This window comes from Chroicocephalus ridibundus, chromosome 2, assembly GCF_963924245.1.
Source record: "Chroicocephalus ridibundus chromosome 2, bChrRid1.1, whole genome shotgun sequence".
In the NCBI taxonomy this organism is placed as follows: domain Eukaryota; kingdom Metazoa; phylum Chordata; class Aves; order Charadriiformes; family Laridae; genus Chroicocephalus; species Chroicocephalus ridibundus.
In genome coordinates, this window is record NC_086285.1 from 145,272,117 (window position 1) to 145,288,575 (window position 16,459).

General features: G+C 39.4%; 1 protein-coding gene across 1 annotated transcript in view; it reads right to left on the minus strand.

Moving 5' to 3' along the window:
* Nucleotides 1-16,459, minus strand: part of STK3 (serine/threonine kinase 3) — a 147,205-nt gene that overhangs the window by 105,313 nt on the left and 25,433 nt on the right. The window contains exons 5-6 of the mRNA XM_063327259.1: nt 6,527-6,691; nt 5,936-6,103 (exon numbers count right to left, since the gene is read on the minus strand). Coding sequence (XP_063183329.1) covers nt 5,936-6,103; nt 6,527-6,691 — 333 coding nt within the window. The remainder of the gene's footprint in view (nt 1-5,935; nt 6,104-6,526; nt 6,692-16,459) is intronic.

A 16,459-nucleotide genomic window follows, 5' to 3' on the forward strand; every position in this document is an offset into this window, starting at 1 on the left:
CTTGAATTAAGTTATAACATCTCTTTGAAGTTCCAGCTATAAATAGTACCACAGAGGTAAATATAAAACAACACCTGCATCTGCATGCAAACAGAAGGCCACGGGAAGTTTAGCCCATGAAGTTCAGCTGTATCATGGCAACAGCATTTAAAGATGGAAGAACAAATGAGGTGCAGAAGGAGAGAGGCTTTTTGGGGGGACACTTACCCATGAAAGGTCTAGAACCCTGTCTCATTTTATTGATATGCTGAACTAGAAAAAGTCCAAAAGGACAGGCTACAAAAAAGTCAGTTTGTCCCTTACAACAGGCATTTGTAAGCACCATCTCCAGAAAAGCTTTGCAGTCTGCAGACACTTACTAGTCTATCAGAAAAAGGAAGAGCAATCTCTCTCCTTCCCCTCGACTGCCTCTGAATTCAAAAGGTAAATTAAATCCACAGCAGCAAAACCAGCATGGCAGCACTGCATCTACAGCTATAGCTCCCAAGCACAACAGTACCTGGAAACATTAGTTTTAATCGTAATAAATTTACAAATGGACAACTGAGATTCTGGTTTTGCAATTACTTTAAGTCAGTCTCAGCACCAACTTTGCTGATAGCCAAAAAGGGATGACCCGATTCTCCTAACGATTCCAGCCACGTATGTTTGTTCCCACCTAGTCCAAGCACGATGTTAACAATATGAGTGAAAGCTACTTCTTGTTACTTGGTTAATTGTCAGACGGATCAATTTTCTGATCCAGCTTATCATGTGCCCACCTAAATGCTTGTTCCAACAGAAACAGGTGGTGAAAATGCATGGAAACAGGTAGGAATACCACCCCTTTGCAGCCATTGCCTGCATGTAGGTAAGTTTAAAGCAAACATAAAAATTCCATCTAAAGCCTAGAGAGATCCAAAGGTCTTCCAACAGCTCTTTGGGAAGCCTGCAGCAAGACACATATGCTTCTCCAGTTCTAGTCTACTGCCTCAACCATATCACATCAGTGTCTTAGGTCCTCACTATAAACATACATTTTACATTGTATATTCATTTATTACTTACAAATTTAGAATGAATATGACATTGTGCAAGACAACACACACTAAAATCCTGTCCTGAGAAATCAGATTTTTTAAGAAAGACCAGACGAGGTTAGACACAATGGAAGATCCAGAGGAAGGGGAAGTCACATTTTTTTGTTCCTTGAACTATCTGCATTGCTACCATTCAAAGAACTGGATGTGTTAGGGTCTCACATGCTTTTTCAAGACTTACTATTTTAAAATAACCTTAGTACATTAAGTTGCTTAAAAGCACATAGGATAATTAATTGTAAGGGACCTATCATAACATAGAATGCACAACAGAAATACTGAATTATGACCTCCCCGAGGAATCACATTCAGTGAGTCCTGCCATAGCTCACTGTCACTCTTCCATGAGATTTTGAAAAGGTAGTAAAATAAACAGTAATATACAATCAAAAATCCATATTTTAAATCTCTCTAAATAGTAGCTCACTCTATCTAGAAACAGCAGGCAAGATCTCAAGTTACAAATTAACAAAAAGTGTCTCACAGAAAGTTCTTAAAAGGAAGAAGACTTTTAGAATTAAACTCTTCTAAAGATAAGCAAAAACACTAAAATAAGAAAAGCATATAATACACTTTTACAAACCTTATCTAAATCAATAACAGTAATGCTGAGATAAGGTAGGTGAACCCTCAAAGAAAATAATAGAAACGAAGGGGACAATTCCATCTGTTGGAGAGATGAAATGCAAGAGTAACTATACAGAAAGACACCTGATATCGCCAGAAGTAGATTTTCCTTTTCCCTCTCTTCAACTTCTGGCACAAAAGGCATAGAGGAAACCACTTGCTCAATGATTGAAAAACTGGTCGCAATCAGACAGTGATGCTCAACATGACGCCCTCCTTAGTTGTTGCAGCTTTACACAGCAATAATTCTCACTTCAATCTCCAGTTTTAATGCAATATGTTGAGAATAAAAAACTGGGAAATGGTAGATTGTTATAAGATACATCAGAAATAAAAGGTTATTACAAACAGATTAGTCCAGGGTGGAAATTACACAGGCTAAGCAGGAGGCATGGATAATCTGGGTAAGTGCCATGGAAAAATAAATATCATGATTGGACTTAAGGCAAATGGAAGCAGTTCAAATTGGCTTCCTCCAATTCACTGCAGAACATGTGATGCCCACATGTCCATTTCCACCAAACCTCACTATAAAGAAACAAAGGCCAATACTGTAAAGTGTTGAAAAACACATCTACCACCAGCTTCTTCCATACCACAGCAACGTGAATTATTGCAGCTGCCTGATAAGCATGAAAGAAAAGAGTTTGGGGAGGGGGTGGGCTCTTCTGCTCTTTTTTTTTTTTTTTTTTTGAAAGAGAGTAACCAGGACTTATCTGAAGCACACCACCCATCAGTAAGCATTGACCTTGCAAAGAGCAGTTGTAGCAGATTTCTGTAAGGTTAACTTTACAGAACATCAGTTCCTTTATCTAACACCATGTAAGGCCACAGAAATGCTAGTGTTCACTTAACAGAAAGGTCAGGAACACTTGGCTAGGGATTGGTTGTCTCTATAATCAGCAGCCCACACTTAAATTGGCTTAAATTGATCATGAAAATCACAGCCTTGCAGAATAAGTGATCATGTCATTACGTGAATATAATGAAAATTTGTGGTAAGGGTGGCCCTAGAGAAAGGACCCCAAAAAAACAGCCATTCTTAAGTTTTAAAATTAGCTTTATGGCAAAGTGTTGTTAATCTACTTGTTAACAAAGCTAAATATCAGAAGTAGTTGGGTTATGATCAAGTAAAAACTTTGCAGCTTAAAGGATCTTCCACCAGAAACAGTTCTTTTACAACACAAATTTGAGATCATGGCTTGATTAGCAAAAGCAGAAGGTATTTCAAAAGCACGTTACCAATTTTTACCAAAAAGCAAGATCACAACCACTATCGCAAAACAGTGCTATCTTTACACTTCCATTATAGATTAAAAAAAAAAAAAAAAGAGGAATTTAGAAACAAACAGAAATAATACAGACAGATACTGCACGAAGAGGAGAGACTGAACAAAGCAGTTAATGGTTTGAATTAAATTCAGACAGTGGTAGGACATAAATACTTCATCAGAACAGGACAGCATACATGCTGCAGTCAATGGGGGACACAGGAACGCAGCTGTTAAAACATATCACTGCAGCTTCAGAGCAGGAGCTTAAGTCTTGCTCTAGAACCACACTGAAGCCCCCTTTAATTAGCTCCACTATAAATCCATGACTGCTCATCCCTGCAGAGCAATCAAAGGCAGATGCAAACACTGTTAGCCACATTAACCCTGGCTGCTGCACTGACTACTGCAATCGACATGCTTTTAGCCCTGCTAGATGGGTTAAGTTATCTAGGTTTGAGTTTTTGACTTATCAGCAAATTCCTTGCTATTTCCAGTGGCTGTATCACCATGTTTTAGGGCAACCTTGAGGACGTCTGTATTTCTTCCTCCTTTAAAACTACTTGAAAACACTTCTTCTTTGATGAAAACTCAAAAGAAAATACAGAAGTTTCACTTCTCATCATTAGCGAAAGCACAAAGGACTCTGACATGGAATATGTGAGGCGTTCCATAATTCTTACATGAATAAAGCATTAGACTTACTGGGCTGGCAAATGGTCTTGACCTTTGAGCCTCAAATCAAGTATGACAACTGCAGGTTCTGCTGAACTCAGATTTGCAGCAGAAACAAGTGAAATAGCATTGATGACACAGAGTCAAATATACTAAAACTGGAATACTTAAACAGAAAAAAACTGCTGTTTTGTCCCCCTACATGGAATTCCATTTTGCCCTCCCCCCACTTCTCATTTTTTCCCAGCTGAAACTGGTACAATTCTTTGGAGTAGCTAGAGTGTGGTTAAGCAGAGGAAGCTACGCTTGTTTGCATGGAATCTGCTATTTCCTCTCTGCCAAAACACTTGTTTAACAAAGTCATGTAATATTTCTATTAAGCTGTAAATGCAGTTGACAAGGAAATGGCCTACTGGCAGCGCATTACCTTTGTGGCAGTGCCAACCAGCCTACAGCAAAATAGTGCACATGGTAATTTCAACATGCATTCCCAAGTAACAAAATTGTGCCTTACATAAATACCACAGAACTCCAGCAACATCTAGAAAAAGTAATGAAAATTTGCCCAAGCTTTCATGCTTGCCTGTATCAATTCTATGTCATAACTAAAACAAAGTAGGAAAGCATCTACATATGTCCAAAAGTCCTATGAAGCTGTATCATATGACACTGGGAAAACTATTGCAACTTAAATCTGTGTATTTCTTGTTAACCACTGTAACAACTCACTAATAAAAATTAAGAAAAACTATAGGTATCAAATATACAAAAGACTACTAACAGCACACAAGCCCTTAAAAACCATAATGTAATTTATTAACAAGAACACATGTTCTACGTAATCCAGAATTGTTGTGTTAAATTACTTTGGCCTTTGATAGCATTGATTACGAGAATTAAGCAGATTCACAAGCTTTCAAACTCAGAGACCTTTGATTTATAAGCTACTATTGTCAAGCATATAAAAATCCTCTCTGATAATGTAGTCATCACCTTTCAACAGCTACTGCAACTACATATAATACTGTTAAAATGAACTTAGATGTAATTAAGACATTTTCTTTAAAAGTACAACCAAAACCTGCATCATGATCAAACGTATTTAATCTGAAATTAACAGTTCTTTGAAATATTTTTAAATATTATTTCATCTTAAATTAGATTTCCATTAAAAACAAGCTTCAGAGCTTATTTTGTTCTCAGCTTGCAGCTGAGTATTTTCAGTTTGAACGGGAAAATTACTAAGCTTTATTTCCAAAATTATGTAATGTTTACAATTGCAAAACACTCACTAGCTTTAACTGAGCTCCACGTTGCCATAAAACTTCAGGGAACATCTCTGTTCCAAAGCACACACAAACAAAAATCAAGAACCCAACAGCACTAAACACACTTGAACTCATATATGCGTCACCTTACAGTAATTATATATGAAAAGTAGCTTCTCTTTCAACTGTGGTGGCTCCCTTATATTTACATCCTGATATATGAGACACCAGCAAAAGAAAACTGAACAAAACAATCTAGTATGCATGCCGTTTTTGCAGCAAAACACAAAGATTAAAAAAATATGCTTTTAGCAATATAAAGTGCCTTGTTAATACCAATGGGGCTTAGATATAAACAATTCAAGAACAGAGTATTTATTGATTCTCAGTGCTATCACTGTAGCGATTCTATAGCTCATTTCAAAAAAATAAAAGCATGACTAACAGTAGCAACAGTTATTCCTAGATAAATATTGTTCCCCATGAACTTCTCCAAACAATTTCTTCATAACTGCTACAACTCATAAAGCAACTAATTCTATTTACATTTTATTTTGCAAAAAGTAAACTAATTCAGTAACAGACTTTAAGAGCCAGTAATAAATAAAAACTGTCAGGGGTCACTAATATTAGCAATGCTCACATAGGCCAATTCTGAATCCTTCTTTACGTCGTCTTTACTCCAAAACTCCCTTTCAAAGGAGGATGGTCTCTTGGTTATGGAGCTCTCCAAGAGCAGGTACAGTACGCAATAGACTCTATATGTTGCCCTCAAGTCAATTAAGCACTTACTCCTTTAGTTCTCTCTCAAGTGGAGACAAAGACATTCTGAAACCTTGCAGAGTCGTGTTAAAACATAGGCAAAGTGCAATAAATAGGAAGCAAGACAGCGAGTAAAAATCCTTAGTCTTAAAATCTCTGTCCATAAACATAGTTTTATGATTCCAGTATATGGGTTTTTTCACTTTTTTGGTTTTTTTAATACAACAAAGAAAACACCACCACACAGTCTTACCCTCATTGGATGAATATCAGCATAGGGAGGCTTTCCTTCAGCCATTTCTATTGAAGTGATACCAAGGGACCAGATGTCTGCCACGCAGTTATAGCCAATCTCTTGTATTACTTCAGGAGCCATCCAAAACGGAGTTCCTATAACAGTATTACGTTTTGCCATTGTATCCTGTAATTATATTATTTATGCAATTAAAACAGAGATGCTTATTTTCAGATTCTTTTGATATGAAGTCTATATTTAAAAGTTAAATTAGCCACCCAAAGGTCAAATGGTAGTGACTTCCAATTAAGACCAAACAGATTCAGCCCATCCGCCCAGAGAGGCCAAATAGGTGCCAATGATCATAAACCTCAAAGAAAAGTTTAAGCAGAATCATCAGGCACTTGAAGTACACTGGGTTATAAAAATAAACAACTAAAAACCAAATAGCCCAGCAATAAATTAAATAGTCATCATGATAAAGAATGTTAGCTCTACCACTAGTCACTCCTCAGACACAAAATTCAAGCTATAAGGAAAAGACAAAAATAAAAGAACACGGTTAGGAGCACTAGAGCATTTTCAAAAGATCTTTCCACAGGTACTCACTGTTAACTGGCCAGCCACGCCAAAATCAGCTAATTTTGCGTGTCCCTCAGTGTTAAGAAGAATGTTTCCAGCCTTTATATCTCTATGTATTTTTCTCATAAAGTGCAAGTATTCAAGTCCTTTAAGAGTAGATTTCAGAATAGTTGCAATTTCATCTTCTGTTAGCTGTAAGAAACATAAAACCACTTTCAGGTATACACATAGAGTCTATATATTTGAACTATTTAAAACATGATCATTTCATAACTATTATTATAAATTATAGAGAGAATGCATATTAATGTATTTTATTTTAACACAGGAATATGCCCAATAGCATTTACAATTCAAAACTCTGATCTACTAACTTGATCCATATAGCTAGATTCTTACATGTCTAGAGTCCAGTTAGAGCAAACGAGCTGCAAAACTAGAGAAGGGCTGACTGATGCAGATCAGATGGCAGAATATGCAATATTCTCTTGCCTGTCAATCAAAAGTTACTATTCTTTACATGTTGACATCCTTCATAAAAACTGCTGCACAGTTTCTACAATATGCAACTAATAAATTTATCACTAGGATCATACATATTAATTGTCAAGTTATGCATTACCTTTGTCAAAACAAAGGTAATGGTGGTCACCACTGGACTAGATGGCACATACCAGAATACATCCCTGGAAAAAGAGAGTCCCTTTCACTACTGTGGAAAGCTAGAACTATTCCTCAAACATCCATGCCCTTAGGTTCTGCACACAGTTTGCCCAACAAACTAGCACAGTCCTACATTTGGAAAGAGATGAACAAAATGCCATGTTTTCTTTATTGCTCAAATTCCTACATATGAAATGCCTGCTAAGTCTACAATTAGTAGTACAAACTTTTGTCCCCTAGCTATTCCTAATTGCACTACTATTAGTTTCTCATTGCCAGCAAAATTTACATATTAGAGAGGATGAATTAAGAGCTTCTTTGCAAGAGCAAAAAACCACAAAACAAAAAGCAAGGGATAAACGTCTACAGAAAACAGCCAAATTATTATTTACCACAAAGCTTGTGAAAAATATATTCATCAGAGATAGCTTGCTACATATTATCTGTAGGGAGAAATACAGAAATACAAACACCCCAGCAGTTCCCAACTAGTTTACCAGTTTACAGAGTTTTACCGAAGTCTATCAAGTTAGCCATTCCTTCTAAGGCTAGTGCCTTCATTTGATATGGAATGTAAGTAAACGTTAACTTTTGTAAACAAATATTTCACCCTGCGCGTACTCCATACTGACACAAAGCTGCAGAACTACACCTATACACATGTGCCCCAACAGCCCTCCCAAAATCCTACTCAGCCCCGAAAAAGGACAACTAAGATGTCAGGGTACTCTTATGCTGGAAGTTGCCAATATCTATTACCACTGGTTTCTTTAAACCATAGACAATTACAGAAATGGTTGAGAACAGATGCCAATCAGATGCTATGGGCTTTTTCTTGCACCATTCTTTTCTTGTTGCCAACTGATGCAGAGAATGAACACTCACTGAACTTGTGGGTTCTTTTTAAATTACCTGCATCACTTGTCCATTGCAAGATGATATCCTCATAGGAAAATATAATCAGATTGAATATGGCTCTTCAATTTCAGTCACCAATACTGTATTTTTTAAAATGTCTACCAAAAATTTTAATTTGCTGTCTATGCAAAGGTTTCCTGTTACTTCTTAATATTAAGTATAGATAATCCGCATGAGCTATACTGTAATATATCATGTTATTATCACACTATAAAGTTGTACAACTGAACTAACAGAAATCTTAACGTAGCTGGCCCTGAATATATTTTGTAAGACAAACCACATTTTAGTAAGCAGAACTACCACTATGTGAAGATGATGCAACATGTCAGCCCATGACTTTCAAAGTAGTTGCAGCCTGTTGATATCTTCTGGTCTCTAATAAACATACTCTTTTACACATTTACCAGTGCATAATACTATCTTCTACAGCCATGCTGAATTTTTAACCTTTACGTTCTTTAATAATAGCATAGCCTTCAGTTACTTCTAAGAATTAAGGTAGAAGAGTTGAGGCTCCTTAGAACTTTAGAGTTCCTCAAGTCAACAATACATTTTGCACAGTTATACCCAGCTCTCTTTCATAACATGTTTGCTGTTTATTTTTGAGTCAGGATGAATAGAAAGGTACTCTTAAATTAGTCAAGTAACTGAATACAAACTGAGAAACAAAATTGAAAATTTGAAGAGTAAGAAAAAAAAATTGCAACAGGGATATTTACTGAAATCTGTAAAAGCATCACAAAGAAAACACTAAGAACCCTTTTGCTTGATTTTTAAGCAGACCAGACAAACTTCAGTTTTACAGCCAAAAAAAAAATTATTATCCATTATTAAACACCTATTATAAGTAAAGAGGTGGTGTAGTCTGGGCAGTCCAAAACACTTCTTTTATTTACTACTTTAATATGTTGCAGAATTCATGTACTATCACAAATATACAATAACCTGCAAGTATGAACTGGCAACAAGCTGACAGACATTTCATTACCAAAGAAAATACAATACAGTAAAAAAAAAAAAAAAAGAGAGAGAGATATTTTCATTTATCTGCTTCATAAACTACATGGACTACTAAATTATCAGCTAGCACAGTTGTTTATCTTCATTGCTTTAGTTCAACGTAAAGGAACACAAAGCTCCTGAACAAGTGTTATCAGAGAAACAGTAAGAGTGAACCTTTGGCAGGTACCAGACACCCCAAGAACACTTCTCAGATTTTGATCAACATATATTCTACAAAAAAAGCAAAAAACACATGCACAATTCATCCCATGTGATACAGCTTCTCAAGGTTATACAAAGAAACTATTCATGCAACTGAAATGCTGTTCAACTACAGTACTTTGATGCTTTAATATAAGAACTAAACAAATGAACTTGACACATTCTTAGAAATGCAAGAAACTACAAAACTGAAGATGAATACTCTAATTTGGCTGCAACACCGAATTGCATTTTTCCCTTTCTCTGCTTTTCCAATCCCATACAGAAATTAAATTAAGCAATAGCAATTCCTTCCAGTTTCAGTTTTAAAAGTGTTGGTACACATCTGCACCTCCCTCCAAAAAAAAAACACGACCAAAAGCCCACAAGAAACAAAAAACACACTCATAATCACTCAAAGCCACCAGAATGACTCAACAGAAAGGAAAAAATGATTAGTCAGCAAGATTACCTGCATTTGAGTTGCTCATAACAAGTTTTAATTATTTAACAAACAGAACCACTTCCCTATTCCAGCTTCTATCCAGTCTCATAAAACCTGGGCGTGGAGCCCAAGGGCACAGTTACACATATATTTATTTGAACAGCAGTGCCAAGCTCCAGTCCCTCCTTCCACAGCAACCTACAGCACTCATTCCCACTGGGTGTCAGCCCTTCCACTCAACAACTGTAACTGACCCTAGTTAAAAATAAACCTGTCTGCCAAATTATCTGTCCAACAATTCAGTTCCCTGAGTCAATTCATGGCATAGTCAACAGGGATGTAGCAGAGCAGGAGCTGCTCAAACTGGCATTGCTTTCCAAATAAGTACATGTGTTGGCATACCCAAAGAGTCCTGGTAACTTTTTATAAACCTTTCCCTGTGCAAGTAGAGGATGAAATTGATGGTGGCGTTAGCTCCATGCTTCACAGCAAGCACTTACCACCTCTGCTGCACATTATGCATTCCCTGCCTGCCATTTATCTCTGAGATCTTTCAGTGCTTCTATTCAGTGGCACACTGCTCAAAGTCTTTATTTGTGCTGCTTCTTTATGGTGACTACTATGCTGCTTCAAAGGAGTGTATGCCAGGAGAACTGAAAACCCTGTTATACACAGCTCAAACAAGACAGCTTTCCTGGCATTGCACCAAAGGAGTGAAACCACCTACCTGCTCTGGAGTCAGGAAAGAAGGGACTTTCAATCAACTGTAAGATAAACTAAACAATGGTCAGAAGAATATCTGGAGAAAGAGACAACTCTCATTATCTGAAGACTCACACTACGGGCAATTTAAGCTCTGGCTACTAACGTGTATCATGAATTGTTTATGACATGCTGAGTGTAACACTTTCTGCCAGAGCTTTGCCAAATCCACCCCACTTCAGAAACAATACAACGTCCTGAATCTCCAAAGACTACCATGCAGTTAATCTTGAACATGCACGAAAAAATGATGCTGAGCACTGACAAATGTACAGCATGATAGGCATACAACTTACTGCCCGCTTTCATCCAGAAGCAAGTATTACGAGAAACTGTGCTTAGAAGGCTCTGCAGAGAAGGTCTCTCTTCAATATGTGGCGTTTCTAAGAAGCTAAATCCCTAGCTTTAGTTCTTCAAAAATTAGTTGTTAAGCCACATGGAGATCTTTGGATCAACTCTAGATGAAGAAGTGCTTTTGCAGCTGCATGGCAAAATCCAGCTCTCAAAAGGAGAGGGTAACAGAACACCTGTACCAAAAGGCTGACAAAGAAGCTAAGGACTGAGAATCCGGCAAACCAGAAGAGAGTGAGTTTGAGAGTACTCCAGCCTGATACACCATCTGGGGACCATCTGTAAAGGAAAGCTCTAGCATAACTATGTGTTTCAAAAGTAAGAAGTATTTAAGTAACATCAAAATACATACAGTGGTCAGAAAGGCCCACAGAAATGAATGGCACCTATAAGAAGTAAGCAGAGAGAATGAGTTGTGTTTATCAGGAACATCAGTAGCAGCAGGGAAGCACAGGTAAAAGGGAGAACAGGTTTACTCTGCCGTAAGTGATGAGACACATCAATCACAACGCCAGATGCCCTAGGTGCATCCACTTGTGCTTCATAAAGTGTGTGTGTATATATATACACACACACGTGTATATATTATCATCATCTATATAATGTGATGCAGTCACTAAAGTCATTCCTGCTTATATTACTGCTAAACATGGCCAAGTGTATGCATAACAATACTCAAGACAGAATGTTTAACTTTAATATCTTATAATATTTAGAAGGATGCAATGAATTTCCAGCCTTACTCAAAGTACACTCACCTTCCCTACGCAAAATTACCTTTTCAGAAAATAATGTACTGCCATATTAAACGTTACATGAAATCACAACCAAAAAAAACCTCTAAAAAGATCTTTTTAAATTATTAATTTCTTGATTTTTGTGCAATTTAAACTTTTTGCAGAACATACATTACCTATGCATACCACTGAAAATAATTACATAAATACAAAAATCTCCAAAAAAATATTTCTAAAACCACAATTGTTATTAATCAGCAGCATAGCAGCTGAGCCATACATACACTATTTCTTCCCTTACTGGACTTATAAAGCATTATATGAAAAGTTCTAGTTACGTTATTTCTGTAGACCAAAACTGTCTATTGCAGATGTTTTTGCACAACATTAATGGTATTTAAGTATTTTGTATGCAGCAAAGAAGGCAAATGGTATCCTGGGCTGCATTAGACAAAGTGTTGCCAGCAGGTGGAGGGAGGTGGTCCCTCCCCTCTGCTCAGCACTGGTGAGGCCACACCTGCAGTACTGGGTCCATTTCTGGGCTCCCCAGTACGAGAGAGACATGGACATACTGGAGACAGTCCACCAAAGGGCCATAAAGATGATTAAGGGAATGGAGCATCTTCCACATGAGGAAAGGCTGACAGAGCTGGGAGAAGAAAAAGCTCAAGGGGGACCTCGTCAATGTGTACAAATATCTGAAGGGAAGATGCAAAGAGGTCGGAGCCAGGCCCTTTTCAGTGGTGCCCTGTGACAGGACCAGAGGCAATGGGCACACACTGAAACACAGGAGGTTCCCTCCAAATGTCAGGAAACACTTTTTTACTGTGAGGGCAACCAAGCACTGGAATAAGTTGCCAAGGAAGGTTGTGGCGTCTCCCTCCTTGAAGGCATTCAAAAGCCATGTGGACATGCTCCTGGGCAACCACCTCTAGATGTCCCTGCTTGAACAGGATAGTTGGATCAGGTGACCTCCAGAGGTCCTTTCCAACCTCAACCATTTTATAACTCCATATTAGTATCATTTACAACTAAATTATTCCATACAGCAGAATTAGATGTATTTATACCAATATGAATAAATCAGGGGTGCATGGTTGGTTGGTTTGTTTGAGTTGACTGGTCTACATTTAAAGCTTGCATATCACCCCAAAATAAAGGAAGTCCAAAATATTTAGCTACTAAGGAATATCCAGCAAGTTAGTTGACTGAACAAACGTAAATTATGTAGAATCACAGAATCATAGAACCATTTTTGTTGGAAAAGACCTTTAAGATCATCAAGTCCAACTGTTAACCTAGCACTGCCAAGTCCACCACTAAACCACAATCCTAAACACCACATCTACACGTCTTTTAAATACCTTCAAGGATGGTGACGCCACCACTTCCCTGGGCAGCCTGTTCCAATGCTTGACAACCCTTTCAGTAAAGAAATTTTCCCTAATATCCAATCTAAACTTCCCCTGGTGCAACTTCAGGCCACTTCCGCTCATCCTATCGCTTGTTCCTTAGAATCATAGAATAGTTTGCATTAGAAGGGACCTTTAAAGACCATCTAGTCCAACCCCCTGCAATGAGCAGGGACATCTTCAACCTGCTTTTGAATGTTTACAGGGATGGCGCATCTATTACCTCTCTGGGCAACCTGTTCCAGTGTTTCACCACCACTGTTGCAAAAAAATTCATACTTTTATCTGGTCTAAATCCACCCTCTTTCAGTTTAAAACCATTACCCCTTGTCCTGTCATGACAGGCCCTGCTAAAACGTTTGTCCCCATCTTTCCTGTAGGCCTTCTTAAGTACTGAAAGGCCACAATAAAGTCCCCCCGGAGCCTGCTCTTCTCCAGGCTGAACAACTCCAACTCTTTCAGCCTGTCCTCATAGGAGAGGTGTTCCAGCCTTCTGATCATTTTTGTGGCCCTCCTCTGGACCCGCTCCAACAGGTCTATGTCTTTTCTGTGCTGAGGGCTCTACTTGGGAGAAGTGTGCTCCTAAGGAGGTAAATCCCTAGCTTTAGTTCTTGAAAAATTAGTCGTTGAGGTCCCTGCTGACAGGAAGATAGCCAATGTCATTCTAATTTACAAGAAGGGCATGAGGGAAGACCCAGAAAACCACAGACCTGTTAGTCTAACCTCAGTTCCTAGAAAAATTATGGAGATCATGCTGGATACTACTGAAGTACATTTGAAGAACAATGCAATCATCAGGCACAGTCAACATGGGTTCACAAAGGGAAAATGCTGTTTAAACTAAAGGGATATCCTTCTGTTGATAAGGTCACCCACCTAGTGGATGAAGGGAAAGCAGCAGATATAGTCTTTTTGGGGTTTAGCAAGGCTTTTGATACTGTCCCTCACAGTATCCTTCTAGACAAGTTGTCCAACTGTGGGATGAGTAGGTACATGGTGTGCTGGGTGAAGAACTGGCTAAAGGGCAGAGCTCAAAGGGTTGTCATGAATGGGGCTATATCTGGTTAGTGAATTGTCATCAGCAGTGTTCCTCAGAGCTCAATTCTAGGGCCAGCCCTGTTCAATGTATTTATCAATGATCTGGATGCAGGAGTTGAATGCTCCATTAGCAAGTTTGCTGATGATACCAAACTGGGGAGTGCTGTTGACTGTCAAGGGACAGATGGCCTTGCAAAGGGATCTAGATACATTGGAGCATTGAGCAATGGTCAATTGCAGGAAATTCAATAAGTCCAAATGCCAGAATCTTCTCCTGAGACAGAGTAACGTCAGACACAGGTATAATTTAGGAGACAAGTGGCTGGAGAGCAGCCCTGCAGAAAGGGATCTGGGGGTGCTGGTCAACAGCAGGCTCAATAGGAGTCAGCAGTGTGCCCTGACAGCCAAGAGGGCAAACCTCATCCTGGGATGCATCAAACACTGTGTAACCAGCTGGTCAAAAGAGGTGATGATCCTGATGCGTTGAGCATTGGTGCAGTCTCAGCTTGAGCACTGCGTGCAGTTCTGGGCCCCACCATTTAAGAAGGATGTGAAGGTCCTTGAATGTCTCCAGAGGAGGGCAACAAAACTGGAGAAAGGGTTGGAAGAAATGCCCCATGAGGAGCAGCTGAGGACTTTGGGCTTGCCTAGTTTGGAGACAAGGAGGCTGAGGGGTGACTGTTATTACTCTCTACAGCTCCCTGAGGGGGCAAAGTGGAGAGGGACGTGCTGACTCCCTCTCCCTGGGATCCAGTGATAGGACAGGTGGGAAACATTCAAAGCTGTGCCAGGGAAGGTTTAGACCCAACATTAGGAAGCATTTATTTACCGAGAGGGTGGTCAATCACTGGAACAGGCTTCCTAGAGAGGTGGTCGATGCCCCAAGCTCAAGATGTTTTAAGAGGCATTTAGACAATGCCCTTAACAACATGCTTAAACTTTTGGTCATCCCTGAATTGGACTAGGTCAGCGTTATTGGTCCCTTCCAACAGAAGTAGTCTATTCTATTTCTTCCACAGCCATGAGCGTAGCAGTTAACCCCACTTATATTTTACAATGCATTTCATCATTCTAAACTTGTTTTAAAAGGACACTGTCCTGAAGACACATTACCTAAATGCATTTAACGGCTTATATCTTCATATACACAAGATATGAAAAAAATATCTAGTACTCTCTAGTTCTAACAGTAATTTGATGTTGACATACAAGCAATTACATTGATAACTACCACACAATACAATTAAAAGAAACAAAATATTTAATATTTTAATATAAGGCATATCACAGAATGGTAGGGAGTGGAAGGGACCTTCAGAGATCATCTAGTCCAACCCCTCTGCCAAAGCAGGTTCACCTAGAGTAGGTCGGATAGGAATGGATCGAGGCAGGTTTTGATTATCTCCAGAGAAGGACTGAAGTACAGAAGCTTTTCCTCATGTTCAGACGGAATTTCCTGTGTTCCAGTTTCTGCCCGTTGCTCCTTGTCCTGTTGCCGGGCACCACTGAAGAGAGTCTGGCCCCATCCTCTTGACACCCGCCCTTTAGATATTGATAAGCATTGATAAGATCCCCTCTCAGTCTTCTCTTCCCCAGGCTAAACAGACCCAGGTCTCTCAGCCTTCCCTCATAAGAGAAGTGCTCCATTCCCTTGATCATCTTTATAGCCCCCCACTGGACTCTCTCCAGTAGTTCCTTGTCTTTCTTAACCTGGGGAGTCCAGAACTGAACACAGTACTCCAGGTGCGGCCTCACCAAGGCAAAGCAGAGGGGGAGGATGACCTCCCTCGACCTGCTGGCTGTGCTCTTTTTAATGCGCCCCAGGATACCACTGGCCTTCTTGGCCACGAGGGCATGTTGCTGGCTCATGGTCAACTTGTTGTCCACCAGGACTCCCAAGTCCCCCTCTGCAGAGCCGCTCTCCAGCGGGTCAATCCCTAACCAGTACACAGGGTTATTCCTCCCTAGGTGCAGGACCCTAAAATTGCCCTTGTTGAACTTCATTAGGTTCCTCTCCGCCCAATTCTCTAGCCTTCTAGTGGTTCAGTCATCCCTCCCAGTTTTGTATTATCAGTAAAACTTGCTGAGGGTACACTCTGTCCCTTCATCCAGGTTGTTGATGAATATGTTGAATGTGACTGGGCCCAGTACTGACCCCTGGGAAACACTGCTAGTTACAGGCCTCCAACTGGACTCCGCGCTGCAGATCACAACCCTCTGAGCTCTGCCATTCAGCCAGTTCTCAATCCACCTCACTGTCCACTCACCTAACCCACACATCGTAAGCTTACCTATGAGGATGTTATCAGATACTGTGTCAGAAGCCTTGCTGAAGTCAAGGTAGACAACATCCATTGCCCTCCCTTCATCCACCCAGCCAGTCATTCCGTCACAGAAGGCTATAAGATTGGTCAAGCATGGTCTTTGA